General features: G+C 40.2%; 1 protein-coding gene across 1 annotated transcript; it reads left to right on the forward strand.

Moving 5' to 3' along the window:
* Positions 1 to 697: 697 nt before the first annotated feature.
* On the forward strand, positions 698 to 15,175 carry UGDH (UDP-glucose 6-dehydrogenase). The gene is made up of 12 exons (XM_056489187.1): positions 698 to 783; positions 1,317 to 1,485; positions 3,738 to 3,839; positions 5,195 to 5,395; positions 5,482 to 5,679; positions 6,156 to 6,303; positions 7,580 to 7,674; positions 8,965 to 9,095; positions 9,773 to 9,906; positions 10,991 to 11,082; positions 11,167 to 11,277; positions 13,924 to 15,175. The coding sequence occupies exons 2-12, from the start codon at positions 1,324 to 1,326 to the stop codon at positions 14,032 to 14,034; spliced, it is 1,485 nt and encodes a 494-aa protein (XP_056345162.1). The 5' UTR covers positions 698 to 783; positions 1,317 to 1,323; the 3' UTR covers positions 14,035 to 15,175.
* The last annotated feature ends 1,814 nt before the right edge of the window (positions 15,176 to 16,989 follow it).

Consider the following 16,989-nt stretch of genomic DNA (forward strand, 5'->3'; position numbering starts at 1 on the left):
GATTTCTCACAATTTTTCTGCTCCCACAGTTAGATGTGGTATACTAATACCATACCATGTTTACATAAAAGGCAAGAGCAGTATCTGAGAAGTTTATTACTGCTAGGCAAGCGGTCCCTGGGCAGTGCCCAGGTCACATGGGCAAGAGTGCAATCTCGTTTTATTTCCTTCTTCTGGGCAATGTTCACCACCTCGACTTTAAACACTGAACTTCACTATAACCTACCCACGTTTCCCTTCCCTTCTCTTTGTTGAGGCGGTGCTACGGTACAGAAGAGAGAATGAACACCGCCTTCTTTCCTCACAGTAACCATAGCTGAAGGACAAAAAAATTATCCAACCGCTCCAATTACGCTCCCTTACAAAACTACCCTGAGGCCGAAGGCAGGAGCAGCCGGGCCGCCGGTGCCCGCAGCTCCCAGCCGTGCCCGGGGCCCCTGCGGCCCTCACGGCCGCTCCGGGCGGGGCCGGGCCGGGCGGGCCAAGCTGTCCCGAGCTGTCCCGCGGCCATTCGCCGGCACGGCCGGGGCGGGCGGCGCGGGGCGGGCCCGCCGCTTCTCCGCCCCCGGGGGAAGGAGGAGCGGGTCGGCCCCGCTCGGCGTCCTCACCATGAAGCGGCCGCCTCGGGCCCGCCGCGGCCCTTTAAATAGCGGCGGCCGCCGCTGCCGCTCCCTTCGCAGCGGCGCGTCGCGTTGAGCTCGGCGCGCATCCTCCCGAGCATCCCCGCCGCGCATCCTCGCCGCAGCGCTCCCGCCGGGGCCGGACCGCGCCCGCCTGCCCGCGGTGAGTGTCCGTGCTGTCCGAGTCCCGCTGCCGCCCCGCCGGGCCCTTCCCGCCCCGGAGCGCGGCCCGGGCCGCGGGGCCGCTCCCTTCCCGCTGCTCCCGGCGATGGAGTCGCGGGGTCGGCCCGGCCCGCGCCCTTCCTCGGGCAGGAGGCGGGAGCTGCGGCCTCCCTCTCCCGGCCGAGGGGCTGCGGGGCGCGGCGCGGCTGTGGCCGCAGCCCGGGGCCCGCCGGGCGCTGCCCGTGCCCGGTGCCGCGCCAGCAGCGATCCCGGGGCCCGAGGCTCAAAGCGGGCACAGAAACGCTCCTTTGGTGGCCTGTGGATGCTGGCGCTGCGGATAGGACAGGCTCCAAACCTTCCAGGGTTGGAGAGAGGAGTAGCAGTTCATTTCGAGACAACAGCCGAAAGGAAACGCTTGTGTGGGCCGCTGCTTAATGAAATCTGAAATTACTAATACTCTTTGTTTTCCTTGAATTGCTGGCCGGTGTTTTAATTTGTAACTCCTGATTTTACATTTCACACTCCTCTTACTAGAGCAATCATGTTTGAAATCAAGAAGATTTGCTGCATTGGTGCTGGTTATGTCGGTGGGCCAACCTGTAGTGTTATTGCACAAATGTGCCCCAGTATCAAAGTTACTGTTGTGGATGTCAACGAGGCCAGAATCAATGCCTGGAATTCAGACACGCTCCCAATCTACGAGGTAAGCATCTGTTGTCTCTCCTTACAGCCAGTGTTGCCTTTGCTTGTCACCTACTACGTGGAAATACTCTTTCCCCATAGCCCATTTCTGAAGCTTGTCAAGCACATCAGTGATGTCCTTCAAAAAGGATGTTCTGGGACAGCTGCTTGTCACTACTGCTCATTAAACCAGAATTTGGAAATAGCTTAATGCAGCTGGTGCAGATGTGTATTGGGCCAAATAAGGAAAATGTAATTCTATATATAGTGAATTGTGCTAAATCATGCTGACTTTCTTTGGGACCTGATTTGGCCATGACCTTGTCCTCTTGCTCAATTACAGATACTACGTGATGTGTTGTAGTACACTATAAATGTGTCATACTGAGCTGTAAGCTTTGTTTGCATTCTGAATACTGCCGAAATCCAATCTGTGCTGCACAACTTGAACTATGTGGAACGATGGGAACAGTCATATTTCTGATTCAGTTGTATTATAAATCTTTAATCTGGCCTAGGAAGACTAGGCCAGATAAATGTACCACACTGTCTTTCCCTTATTACAGAATTACTTTAATTTGAAAATGCATAAAGCATTTTCTATTTTGCTTCTCTTAGCATTTGTTGTTTTCCACTCTTTTTCATCATGATAGAATAAGTCTCTCTTCATTCTTTCATGAAATACAGTTTTTATGGATTTGAGTTCTTTAATAGGAGTAAAAATTTATCTTCACTCATCTCCCAAAGACAAGGCAACCGACTGGTGCTAACAGTTGCTCTTTTGCTATAAGAAGTCTTCTCTCTTAAAACCAGAACTATACTGTGACTAAGTCAAGATGAATAGACCTCCTTTGTTAGGTAAATTCAAAAGAAACTGTATAAAATGTTCAGATTAGCAGGTGAGACATGAATAAAGTTGAAAGCAAGTACTTTGTTTTCTCTTAACACTTAGACTGAATGAGCTCGACTTGGCATGTTTTTTTTAAAAAAAAACCACCAAACTTGTAACATCTGTTTCCTGGAATGGCGTCGTTTGCTTACAAAGAACGTACAAAAACTGCCAAGAGTTAGTTCAGACAGTTGCAAAATTGAGTCATTGCACAGTGAGCTTTTTGTGGGTTTTTGGGTTGGATTTTTTTTTCAGTGTCAGAAATTGTGTAGTGGGCTGCCTTTCTATTTACATACCATTGTAAGACCATAGTTGGAATATTCAATGGGATGTATGGCATGTTATTTTGCCTGTTCTGACCTTTGTTTTTCTTCTAAGTGGGTGGTATTTAATATAAAATGAGACAGTAAAAATGTCTTGCATGAGAAAGCTTCTGTTTGTTTTCTCCTCTCCATCCAGTGAACCCTTGCCTTTTTGGCATTTAATTAAATATCTTATGTCATGATAGGTGTCTCAAGTTGGAGATATGATTGCCACGTGAAAGTGTGTGACTGACTATTCAAACAAAAAGTAAAAGCTTTTTTTAATCTGTGACAGTTTTATCTGTGACAACTATATCTTGGTTAAAATTTCTGAAGAGACCGTTCTAGTACAGAGGATTGCTCATTTATATGTGACCTCCTGCTGCCTCTCTTCTCTGAGTGGAAGTGTTAAGGGGAAGTGTTACAGCACCATATGTATCTCTGGAAAGAATGTCATCATATTATGGCTGTTGTGATTCTTCCACACCGTAGGAGTGGTGACATGATAAGTTTAATCTGGCCCAAAGATGGGTGGTTGCTGAAAGGAGTGGTCTTGATTTCCTGTGTGCCTCTGCTGCCTATCTTTTACTGGGTGTGGACTTGCTTACTTGGTGGAAGACTTCGTGGGGTGTTTTCTCGTGCTGAAGCAGTTTTAGATCTGATATTGAAAGCATCCTGGAAGAGAGAGAAGGAGAATTGAGACCACCTCTTTTGTTTGAAGTCTAGGAAATATTGTAAGACTTCTTGAATCTACTTAACATCACTCTACAGGTGTTTCTTTCATTGCTTCCCATGGTAGCAGAACTGAGTATGGGAATAACTGAAAGCTAAAATCTGTCTGTGCAAATAAGCAATTCAGTGTGGCTGAAAGTATCAGGACAGCATTGTGAGTCTTTTGAATAAGAAAGAGCTTAATTTTTTTTACTGTGTAAATCTTCAGAAGTTTTTACTTTAAAACATGCTGCACTGACGGGGAAAAAATAAAATCTTTATGTATCTGAAATTATATTCTCTTTGGGCATAGAGTTTGCTGTTCTTCTAACTGCATTAATCTTAACTGGTTTTTTTCTGCTTCTTTTTCAGCCAGGGTTACAAGAAGTAGTAGAATCCTGTCGAGGAAAAAACCTCTTCTTTTCTACCAGTATTGATGATGCCATTAGAGAAGCTGATCTTGTATTTATTTCTGTAAGTTTTGGAGAAGAAGGTGGTTGTGTTTACTGTTTTGTTTGGTTGTTTGTTTTTTTTTTCTTTCTTATCAAATCATTATGCTTCTTTTCTTTTAGGAAGTTGCCTTTGTTTTGTCATGTAGATTCAGTTAGCAATGTCATGTCATTGAGTCACAGATTTCTTCTTGTCTTTTTGTGTACTGTGGGAAAGTATTAAATAAGCTTTTTGTTTGTTTTTCTTATAGCCAGTAGCACCTTTGACAAATGAACAGGTTCTAAGTCAAAATGGTAATGTTGATGTTTAACTTGGTTAGGTGTGTAGAGTCAGAGCAGAATGTAGCACAGCTCTGTCATTGCAGTGTCCTGGTGAAATCTGTGGGACCTTGATAATAATGATAGAATTCCTAGACAGATATGCAAAGTCATATGCTGGTTATTTGGTTACAAAGATGACCTATTTCTAGAAGCTTTTCAAAATAGTATATTAATGGAAGCAGAGGTGGCTTTAATATTTCATAGCTATTGACATCACTAGAAAGAGTTTTCAAAGATGAAGCTTTTGTAATTTTGAGGTTGTTAGTAAAGCAGAATCCAAAAGAACTGATTGCTATTTGCCTTGGTAGGTCACAGTTAAGTTTTTTGTTAAGGTCCCTTTTTCTTGAGGTCTCCGCCTTGTTAGGGCACTGTAGTATGTAGCTCCCTTTCTGACAGTATTTTTCTTCATTCATTAGATCTGAAATGAATGCTATGTGGCTGGATGACAGCCACTAATACAGCCCATATATTGCCACCTGTCCTTGGTTCAAAACAAGTGTTGTGTTTTGCATGCTGTTATTTCTTCTTTCCATTTGTAATGAAAGGGACCCTCTGTCTTAGTCTAAACTACGTGTTTTCCCTCATGTTGCCTTTTCTGTGTACATCAGTGAGCTAATTTTCATCAGCCCTACACTTAGGTTTCATTGCAAAGTGAGCTTAAGCTATAGCTACCTCACTGGCCACAAGATACTTACATGAGTCTTTGCACTCCTGGTGCAGGACAGGTAACAAAAAGTGGCTGGGTATAATCATGAAGAAATTACTGGTGTTGCCCGAATAAGGATTGTTTCACCAAAGCCTGCAGAGTTGCTGTGAATTGCTCTTGTTGAAATCCTATTTGAATAGAGACCAGTGAGCTTTCTGTAGAAAACAAAATGGGTAATTGAGACAGATAATACCTCTTCATCTGATGTGGTAGCCAGAATAATTCTGGGGTAGAAGCATTTTCCTTCCTCTGAGAAGGAAAATGTCCATCAATCTTAACAATTTCACCTTGCCTCTTATCACAAGAGGTACTGACCTGTAACATTTCTTCCCCTTTCTAATATTTGTGATTAGGTTAATACACCAACAAAGACCTATGGAATGGGAAAGGGCCGAGCAGCTGATCTGAAATACATTGAAGCTTGTGCTAGAAGAATTGTGCAGAATTCAAATGGCTATAAAATTGTCACTGAGAAAAGCACAGTCCCAGTCCGTGCTGCAGAAAGCATTCGTCGAATATTTGATGCTAATACTAAGCCTAACTTGGATTTGCAGGTAAACCTAATCTTTGAGTTGTGTATTTAAAGGTTGGGTGTTGCTTTTGGTTTTTACCAGTTGTTGTTTTCTTCCTGTGTGTGTAGGTGCTGTCTAACCCAGAGTTTCTTGCTGAAGGAACAGCCATCAAGGACCTGAAGAACCCGGACAGAGTGCTTATTGGTGGAGATGACTCTCCAGAGGGACAGAAAGCTGTCCGTGCTCTATGTGCTGTTTATGAGCACTGGGTGCCCAAAGAAAAAATCATCACAACCAATACCTGGTCATCAGAACTTTCTAAACTGGTTAGTGTTGCTCCCTGCTCTGGTCTGCAGTGAGCAAGGGGTGTGAGGCAAAGCTCAGAAGCAGAATTTTGACACTGAGTGATGCAGCTAGGAAAGACAGGTGAGGTTGGGAGGACCTAATATGTCAAAGGTTATTCATCTTTTCCAGTTCTCAGCTGACCTAGTTAATAGATGATTTCGACTTTATGAAGTCCTTTTCTCCCTTTTATTGCTATTAGTTATTACTAAGAGCAAACCTCCAATGCTGCAGAAATTGATTACTGTCATAAAACAGTTCAAACTCTGCAAGTTAAGCGTTATCTTGTTTTGCTTAAATCCAATTAACTGGCTTCTATATATTGAACTTATCTTACCCTTTTGTATGTCAATGGAGTTCATAGATACTAAAGTAATCCTTTCAGTAGCAAATCCCTTTGGTCTGTGGACATCCTGGTTTCTGGAAAAGTGAAGTTCTTTACTATGCTTTTTATTTGCAGGCAGCTAACGCTTTCCTTGCCCAAAGAATCAGCAGCATTAACTCAATCAGTGCTCTCTGTGAAGCTACAGGAGCAGATGTTGAAGAAGTAGCAAGAGCTATTGGAACAGACCAAAGAATTGGAAATAAATTTCTCAAAGCCAGTGTTGGTAAATGAAAAATTCCTCCTTTCTTTTTTCTTGCTGGGCTTCTGTTCAATAGTGCAGTAGTGTTTCGAAATAAGTAATCTGATTCTCCACAATTTTCTACATCATTAGAAGTGTTTAATATATGAAAATATTACTGTGTTATACTAGTATAAATTCATTTTTTCTGTTAAAATATGTAGAATTGAGGTTGCTCCAGACCAAAAACCTAAAACTGGAGAGTTCAGAGTAATGGTTTACCCTGCTTGTGACACTGGAAAGAAAAGCTGTGACTTAATTTTTTCTGGAGCATCACTGATGATAGTGCTCTCTAAGATATCTTCCCAATTGCAACTGGTGCAGTTTTGTTTGAGAGTTGCTCCCAGTGGCTTGAGGGAGAGAATACCTCTAGCTCAGAATGTGTGATGACAGCTTCCAATCTGTAGGATGAATTCATAGGATCATAAGGTTGGAAAAGACCTCCGTGATTGAGTCCAACCTTTGACCAATCACCACCTTGTCAACTATGCTATGGCACTAAATACCATGTACAGTCATTTCTAGATTAGATAGTAAAACGTGATGAAGTGGTGATTGGTGCATCAAGCTTTCAAACTTCAGAACAAAACTAAAGCCTCTCTGTATGATGTCATGCTAGAAGGTATGACATTAAAATAACCTTATTATATATAACCTGTCCTAGAGTCTATGCAAGAGTGAAAATAGACAGCAAATGCATTACCAAAAACTGTTACTAGGTTGTTATAATTCCTTCTACAGTGTGTTGTTTCTGGGACTCTGCTTGCTGAGCAAAGTTCCTAGGTTCAAGGATCTCTCTGTCTCAGTTCTCCCTTGGTCAGCTGAGGTGATCTTTGGCTCTTGGCAATGGTTAGATATCCACTTGGAGGTGCAAGAGGAAGGAACTTAATCCTAATAGACTTGTTTTGAGAAATACTAGTCTAAATCTTGTGGTGTGGTGAGGGGAGGACAGCCCCAGGAGCTTGTCTACCTGCTTTTAATAATAGCCCATAGTTGCTTTTTCTCATAAAGGTTCAGGTTTCTGTGTAAAAACTCCCATTGATTTCAGTGGAACCTGAAGCATAATTAAGCCTTCTGTAACTGAGAAAGTAAGTAGGTCCAGGAGTTGGATTTTAATAGTTTAAGGTTTTTCATTTGATAGCAGTGAAATACTGGGAAAATTTATAGTACTATGTCAGTGATTGCCAGAATGTATTTGGTTCCACAGATTGGCTTGGATTGGTACCTTAGCAACTTGTAAAACAACTGCTTTCTCTTTCAGGGTTTGGAGGCAGCTGTTTTCAGAAGGATGTCTTGAATTTAGTGTACCTCTGTGAGGCACTGAACTTACCTGAGGTAGCTCGCTACTGGCAACAGGTACAAGTTCTTCACCAATTGTTTCAGAGGGTGGTGTTTCTTTAGCACTCAGCTTTCAGGTGTTGAGCTTTTAAAGCATTGTCCACGCAAACATTGTTTCAGCTCCTAGGAGCAGATACCTCAGAGCTGTTCACCTTTATATTTCAGGGCCCTCAGCCTAACACTGGCATTTGATACTTGTGGGTGCTCAGGCTTTTTTGGGGTGAATTAAGTTACTCGGATCAAATGGATTGCGAAGCTGTCTAGCAGCAGTAGAAAATGGGAAGTATGAGCATTGTGTCTCCTGTCTTTCTTTTACAGTTGGGTTTCTGTCCACTTTGAATTCAGATCTTGTCATCTTTTCCTCAGGGTCTACTTTTACAGTTTTGAAAGAACTCAGTAGATCTTAGTATTTTTTTAAATAAACATGATTGCTGTTGTTCCTGGGTTTAATGTTAGGAATGGTTGGGAAGATATGGATGCTCTCAGGCCTGGCTCCAATGCAGCGATGATACCCAGTCTGTACTAGCAAGCATTTCCCTATTAACCAGTGAAAGCACCTCACCTTTCTTTCTAGTCCTGACTGAGAAGCTTTGAGATGTGTGGTGTGGTCAAAAAACCGCTTTGGCTTATTTTCCTGATTTGTCTGTGGTGGTCAAGTATAAGTCTGCCTAGCAGATTTGCCCTGGAATACCAAGTACATGATTTGCCCACCTTATTAGCAGCTTTGCTTTTTTTGGTCTTCATTTTAGTTAGCCTTTTCTCCCTTCACTCTTCTCTGTCCCAAGGAACACTTGGAACAATTGCATGTAATAACAAAATAACAAAAGCAGGGTTGAGTTATACAGGTTTTTTGTATTGGCATCTGTTAGAGTGGATTAAAAAGACTAAAAATATTGTCACAGTTGTTACATATGGCACGTAAAAAAGTGTAGGTCTAGCAATGGGATGTCCATGTGACTGCAAGTACCCTAATACTGAAATTATCTTCTAGGCAGAGACATGGAAAGCAGTAAGTTTTATTTTTTTTAAAAAATAATCTGAAAAAATTCCTAGCCTTTAAACTAGATAACACATGTTAAGATGTGTATATTTGCATCAGTATTCACTCATTACATAAGATTTTTCTCAGAATTTGTTAAACTAAATAAATTTATCTTCAGATTGCTTATAATACTGAGTAAAAATGCTTAGCTTTCTCTTTTAAGCCACTATTAAATTTGTGTGGGTAGTTTGATTTGATTGTTGGTAGAATCTTTTTATAGTTTAAAATGGCTCCCTTCTGTACTCTCATGGCTTGTATAATTTCAGGTAATAGACATGAATGATTATCAGAGAAGAAGATTTGCTTCCCGCATTATTGACAGTTTGTTTAATACTGTCACTGACAAGAAGATTGCTATTTTAGGGTTTGCTTTCAAAAAGGATACTGGGGACACAAGGTAAGCAAGCAAGCTTAGTTCACCAGCATGGATTCCCTACAGCTGTCACCAGCCACCCAGCTAATGCTCACCACTAAATTAAATTAGTAGCTGGATGTGGGTCTTCTTTTTTCTTGTGACTGAATTTTTTTGTAATAAGGATTAATCTTTCTTAAATGGGTGAGAACTGATTCTTGACCTGTACCATAGACCCAAATCATGCAGAAATTGCAGATAATTCTAGTCCTCATTAACTTGCACAAGCAAAGATAGATTTTGACAGACTTCTTTCATTCTCCACAGAAAAGAGTGCAAACACTTTTGCAGGTGGTTCTAAGTTGCTCTGTGAGATCAAAGTTTCAGCTTTATTTCCTGAAGTGTTTAATTCTGACCTGTAAAGGTCGAACTTGATACAACTCTTCAACTGCAGTTTGTGGGGAAAGCTTATAAACTGTAGGCCTTTATAATTTTGGTCACTAGGAGTTACTTGGATGATTCAGCAAGAGAGAGACAAGCCTTTTGATATTATTCTCTTTGGTGTCCATCAAGATTACAGGTTTCCTGCTTGTGTGGTTGCCACTAAGAGATTTATCTAAAAATGATATAAAAGCTCTGGCATCACATATCATGAAACTTGAAAACTTTCCTTACCTGGAATGTGCCATCTGGTTCTTTAACTTATTGATTCTCTTCCGTAGAGAGTCATCCAGTATCTACATTAGCAAGTATTTAATGGATGAAGGAGCAAAGCTGCATATCTATGACCCTAAAGTACCTAAGGAGCAAATAATCTTTGATCTCTCACATCTGGGTGTCTCAGAAGATAACCAAGGTATGAATTCTCATATACAGTTTTTTCCCCTCTTACCACCCTGTTCTCAATATACACGTGTCTGTTTAAATATTATAGATTCATTTTCAGCATGAAGTCATTGTGCTCTTGGTTGCACTTACTAGAAAGTTGTTATAGCTCAGAGGATTACTCTCATTCTTCTTCCTTTTCCTGTAGCTTTTGTACATAAATGCTAATCTCAATTACTGTATATTTTTTTTTCAATAAACACTCATTTGAATAGATGCCTAGAATTTTATCTCTGAATAATTAAAAGGAAGAGAAAGAAGAATGTCCGGGAGGACAGACTAGTTCTGACAGCTACTTCATGCCCAGAGTTCTAACTTAGTTCTTTCTTACGTATCTAAAATAGAAATAAAGAAGTGATTCTGGAATGCACTATTGAGCATTCTCCCTTCCCTCATATGACTTTCAAATTACTTTGTTCCATTACATTCAAGAAAACTTCAAAATAATCACCTGTGATTACAGAGGTAAGGGGTATTTGGGACTTCTATTTTCTTACTGGGGAGAGGGGAAATGGAGCTGATGGATGGGGAGAATAGTTGAGGCTTCTAGAGGTGAAGAGAATGGAGCAAATTGAGCTGTGATGAAGAATGAAGGGTGTACATTATTAGACATGCCCTTGAATTAGAGGGAAAGGGAAGGCTTTCCTCTAGGCAGCTGCTTAGGCAGTCCCTGGGGAGCCAGGTGTCTCTTCTCTGGTGTGAACTGAGTGTTAAATAGAAACTGTGATGTACTACTGTTGTACAGGCAATGGCCTTTGTGAGAGTTGGCATTTGAGCATTCCATAGTACCTTCAAATTCTAGAAATGTGCTTGATGTTTGACTGTGTACATCAAATTTGAATGCTTGACTTCAAAGATTTAAGTGCTCTGACTACTCATGCCAAGTATTATATGCTTTAATTTAAATAAGTAAAATCAAAATTGGTAGAAAATATCTCTAGGTGAGTTACTTGAAACCACTTGCTTATGTAAGGCAAGGAAAGAGACATTTGCCAGAGAAGTGCCTGATTGATACTAAAGACATGCAGAATAAAACTCACTCCCTTCTGTTACAGTGTCTCGGTTGGTCACTATCAGTAAAGATCCCTATGAAGCCTGTGATGGAGCTCATGCCCTTGTGATTTGCACTGAATGGGACATGTTTAAGGTAAATATTATCTTCAATTTAAACTAAAACAAAAAGAGTGTTACGCTACTTATTTATTCTCTCTGCTTTAATTACTCGTTACAGGAATTGGATTATGAACGTATTCATAAGAAAATGCTCAAGCCTGCATTTATCTTTGATGGCAGGAGAGTTCTAGATGATCTTCACAATGAGCTGCAAGTCATTGGCTTCCAGGTAATCATCTGGGTGATGCTTCTTATATTTCTTTCCTTCTGCTCCCTTCTCTATTGCTCTCCCTCTTCAGTGACTGAGTAGCAAAGGAAAAAATAACCTCTGGAGGTGAGGATTTAAATGTGAACCTGTCTTTTCTTAAGTGTTCATTAGTACTGTCTTCCTCCACTGTCTTACTAGTTTCATAAATTGATGTGCTTTTAAAGTTGAGGCTATGCCACCAATATTCTGCAGTATAAGCCTGCCCTAGAATCATTCAGGATGGAAAAGACACCTGAGTGCAACTATAAATGTAACATCTGAATGCTGCTCTGCCCTTCCTGCAGCAGGGAAATAATAGATAGTTAGGAGATAATGCTAAATTTCATGCCTGATTTTATTCTAGGCATAATATTTGACTGTGGCTGCTTCACTCTTTCCTCCAGACCTGCAGTCTTTACTGCTACCTACCCAGCTGAAGGGCTGAGTTTGTATGTTACAATCTATGCCAAAGGCCCTACTTGGAATCTTATTTTGATATCACCATAAAAAAAAAGCATAGCAAAACACAGTTCTTGCAGAAGTAAATGTAAGCTTTAAGTACCATTTTTGCTCCTCATGAAAGACAAGCAGGTTTACTGGACATGAGAGTTCAACACAAGATGTAATGCAGCTAATAAATGTTTATCAGCCAGTGAGATCTTCACTTGGGCAAACTATTAAAGAAAGTTTTGGACTCTTCTCCCTGAGGTTTGCATAACAAAGCTGGCTGATACTGGAGGTGAAAGCAGTGAATGCAAAGATGTATCTGAAGATAGTCAGTGATATGCTCAAGTATTACATGAGAGGCTGGAGGAGATGACTGATTAGTCCTTTTAATCCTTTGTGTTTAAGATAGCCAGAAGATCCAAACAATGGTGTTTGTTTATATCAGAGAGAGGACCCAGAAGCTTAACTTTAGCTAAGCTAATAGCAAATTCTAATCTGTGTGATATTTCTCCTAGGAATTTCTCTTCTGAAGTCTTCTGTGGCTTCAAGACTTTATAGATCTGTATACAGATAAAGTCTCTGTTTACAGAGACTGTACTTTTGTGTTTCTTCTATGAAATTCTAGTTAATTTTTAACCAGTTTGTTAGTTTGCCATCCAGAATGCAATTAGTCATCCAGGTTTATTATCCAGATTTTTTTATCCAGAATATCATTGCAAAGGCATTTAACAATTGACCTATATTTTCTGCATTAAATAATAAAAAGGATTTTGTTTTAAACGGACACTCCCAAAATTTAAGATTTTAGGTCCCTAGTGTTTTAACTTGCCTTGTTAAAAGCTGTTGCATTAGACAGCCTGATGCTAATAGCAATTCCATTGTATACAATCCAAACCTATGAATTTGAGTAGTTTTAATTTTTTTTTCTCAAACTGGAGTTTAAATAACTTTAAACACACCTACCATTTCAATTATAACCTGTTTCCATAGTTAAAGCTTAATTCAGGAAATATGAATGGGAAGCTTTCTGATTCTAGGCAGAGTAATTTCTAATTTGGGAAAAAAGTCTGCTCAGGCTTCAAGCAGGGAAAGCAGATTGAAAGGGTTGAAGCACTTTCAGCATAGATGGAATTTGACTAATACTAAAATCACCAAGTCCCAGAATAATCTGATAAAAGCATCTTGGCCAGACACCATAAGAACAATCTCCAAGCCAGATCAGATGCATGTTTCAGTCATGTTTTCCTTCTCTGTGCTCCTGAGTACTGTGCTTACTCTCATAATGGCCATGGGATTTCTCTCTTGATGTTTTCCATGTTTAAGCTACAGGTATGTACACTGTGAACCAGCTTGTATAAATCCATTTAACAAGGCAGTTGAAGACGTTAAAGGACAAATAGGGTACATATAGCTCTTGACTGTTGAAACAATGCTCTTCAGCATTGCTTAGATGTCTACCTAGAATATAGTCATCAAAATTTTGTTGAAATAGAATAGTTGAAGTATTTTGTTGTTTGGAGCTTTGCATTTGACCTGCATTACTTAAGAGGAAAGCTGCAGTTCTGCTTATTTACTGAGTGTCAGAACTGTCTTACCTAGTTGGTGTTTTGTCTTCTACAAGCTCTGTCCTTGGTGATTCACTTTATTCTGACCTAGAAATTAGGGGAATTTGCCTTGCTCTTTGAATTATGCCATACCTGGCTTGTGTGTGTTGGTTTTGTTACAGGATTTTAGCTGTCATGTTGGCTGCCTTTAGCTTTTCAGAGTTGTGTTGCTTCAAAAGCAGCCTACTGCATTATGGAGGGAAAAAGCTTTTTCTGTGCTAATTTAGTATATATTTCTGGGAAAAGTAATCTGAACCCCCATTTTATAAACACCCAGAAACATTTTATGGTGTTTGTATTTATAGTCCTATGGAAGACGAGGCAGATGAACATTCAAATTGTCAAGATGCAGCTTTAAGTAGGCAAAGCAGGCACTTGTAAAAGGCTGGTTGGTTGTTTTGGTTTTTAAACAAACTCTGCAGCTCCAGTCACAGAAACTGTCCTTGGGCTTGTTCCTTATGCTTTGTGGTTTGTTTTATTCTAATGTTCATAAAATGTGTTCTTTGCAGATTCTTCATAGGTTTACATGATTGTTAGCTTGCCACACTCACTTGTTAAATGTGTTGGTTTTTTTCAGATTGAAACAATTGGGAAGAAGGTGTCAGCCAAAAGAATTCCTTTTGCTTCTTCATGTGAAATTCCTAAATTCAGCCTGCAGGATCCACCTGTCAAAAAGCCTAGAGTATAATGTTTAATAGATACTGAAGGAATTCTGTGGATGTCCTTAGTGATAATACTGTAATCCTATGCTTTTTTTAAGGAAATATATTTTTCATAAACTAAACCAATTTTACACTAGAAATGGTACCCGGTACATGTGAATTCAGTCTATTTTCAAATCTCTATTTTTATAGCAATTTTTTTTTGATTACTCAAGATGGTACAAACCTGTTTTTAATGATCATCTTTTAAGTGAAAAAGTTACCTTCAAACTGCAGATTTCTGTTTCCAGAAATGTTCCTAAACAGCACTTTAAATATTTCAAATGATAAGAAAACAAAAGAAATAGAGTATCTTTTTACCTTAGTCCAGTTATAGACTGTAATCAGTCTACAGACTGGAACTATAGTCTTGAACTTTGGTATAGACTGGAACTTTGGTCTCACCAATTCTTTTCTTTTGGGGGGATTCTTTGCCCAGTTAAATGCATGCTCTAACTAGCATTGAAGTCAAAGATCATTTATAAGTAAATTGGTAGGGTTTACGTCCAGCCCTGAGGTAGAACTGACTTCAACAATAATGTTCCAGTCCTGGTTGGGATCCATTGGCTGATGCAGTCTAAACTGCATCTGTTGGGAAACCAGATAGTTCTGCAGGCAACAGCTGTGTAATTAGTGCCAGTGGACAGCAGTTACAAACTGATTCACTGGCAGATCTTCAGTTTTCATTCTTTGGTTGTCTTGCCTACATTCCATGTGCAGCCACACATTTTTTGATTTAGTCAGATTCCTGGGGCAAGTGTTCCCTAAGTTACAGCAACAGAACCTGTCTTCAGCAGAGGAGCATTCTATTTGTTTCAACATTGAATTTAAGAATTGCCTTAATTTGGTATCAGCCCAAGTAGAAGTTACCTGATAGTTACCTTTTTCCTTCATTACATACTCCGTCTGAAAGCAGCCTTTTTAATGAATCTACAAAAAACTAATCTCTGCTGGGAAGAAATTATTAAAAATAAATTCAGCCCCATAAATCAGCTTCCTACCTCATTTGACTAGCAGGAATGAATAGTTCCAATGTTCTCTTGATATTTTTGCCTTTACTGTTACTTTGTTTCTACTTGTTTTTATTATTCTCAATTGGCCAGTGCTATTAAAATCCTTGAGATGACAGTGTTTGTCAGTGTTTGGCTTGTTGCATGCGGTTGTGAAATGGAGGGAAGATAGAACAGGATGACCATGTACAGGTATCAGACTAGAAGGTATAGACATCTTAGTTGAATAATAGTGTTGGGATAGTAGAGAATTATCCTGCAACTGGTCAAATAATACCCTCTGAATTATTCAACTGGTGTGCCTTCAAGCATGGTGTATCGCTAAACAGGAGGTAAGATCAGTGTCTTGGTAATGAGTGCTATTACTGTAACTGCTTACCCACAGAAATGTAGATACAGTTTAAGCTTTAGGACAGTTACTTGAAGATTGAAGGAATTTGTAACAATTTGGAAAAACAATACAAGAGACTGTTATCTGACTGAAATAGCTGTGTCCTTGAACCAGATGCTTCCAGATTCTGCATATTAATGGTTTCCACATAGGGATTTATTCTGCAGGAATCAGCTGGCACTTTGGGCAAATATGCCTGAGGCTTTTTGTCCTAATGTTAGATTTTTTGCACATCAAAAGCCACTCAAAGTGAGTGGGAATTATGGGGGCTTAAAATCAAACTGTCATCTTTCATCATGCCATTTTTTCCTCCTTACTGACTAGTGCTGCTTTCAGCCCTGGGATGCAGCAAAGATTGCAGTGCAGCCCTTGTAAGCATTATGATCCAAGGGGCAGATCACCCTGGTTTTACAGGTGTGTCCTCTTGGCTACCTCTGGCCCTGTAGCACCTGACAGGGCAGGCTAGTCACTGCTCTGATGGGATTAAGAAGATGGTGCTGACAAGTTGTATTCCTAGGATCTCTTGGAGTACAGAGTACTGTACTGTTAAGGTTAGCACAGCACTGCTTCAGGGCCCATCTTAACCAGGAGGGTGAGTAGAGGGGTCAGAAAATCAGGATGCCTTTCTGAAACTTGGACGCACCTCTAATAGTAGTGTCTCTGTATGGAATCTGTCTTCTTCAGTTTGAAGGCAATGGTAAACTGTTACTCTTGTGTGAAGTATTGCTCATTTTAGGAATGTGCAAGTGTTCCTGAGATTCCAGTGGTTTTTCACAAGCCATCTCAAAGAGAAAAATAGTGTCATTACTCCTACTGCTACCCTGTTTCTCCTGCAGAATTAGTCAAAGCCTGAATTGTGACTTGTGGGTTAGTCATAAAGATATTACAGAATGGCCAAGTTCATTACAGTGGGATCATTATCACTTCCCTCTCTTAGTAAGCAGGAAGCAGCAAATCCTTTCTCAAGAGCAGTAAGAGGTAAAACTAGTACTGGCATTTCCCTTGCTTTCTTAGAGTCAACTTAGTTTCTTGGTGGCTGCATTCCTTCAGTGGGAGAACTGGGATTGGGGGATGAATCCAGTGGGGGGCAGTCCTTGAGCCATCATCTTCAGAGTACAGTTGTCTGGGAAATAAAAACTGGAGAGCATCTGTGTTCCTGCTGTGAAGGCTTGAGTAGTGCACGTAAGAGATGGGTTTTTGTTTAATCGAGTATTTGTGTATAGCTATTACAGCATGTCATTCAGGATGAGAATTGTGTAATGTGACCGACACACTCCTGGTCTCTTTTTTTTATGGGGTTCTTAAAATGCAATCCCATGGTAACACTGCTTTACACTTCAAAAATGTGAATACAACAGCTGAAGAAAATCAGGATTGAATACAAATCTAGAAGTATGATGCAGAATGCATAAATTGGGTCTTACCCAAGATGTACACAGACAAAATGTGCCACTCAAGATGTAATGTTTTTGTTCTGAGAATGTGTGTTCATGTTTTTGCGAAGCTAAAATTAGTCTGTTTCCAGGAATACAACAGCCAAG

The sequence above is a fragment of the Oenanthe melanoleuca genome, chromosome 4 (genome assembly GCF_029582105.1).
Source record: "Oenanthe melanoleuca isolate GR-GAL-2019-014 chromosome 4, OMel1.0, whole genome shotgun sequence".
In the NCBI taxonomy this organism is placed as follows: domain Eukaryota; kingdom Metazoa; phylum Chordata; class Aves; order Passeriformes; family Muscicapidae; genus Oenanthe; species Oenanthe melanoleuca.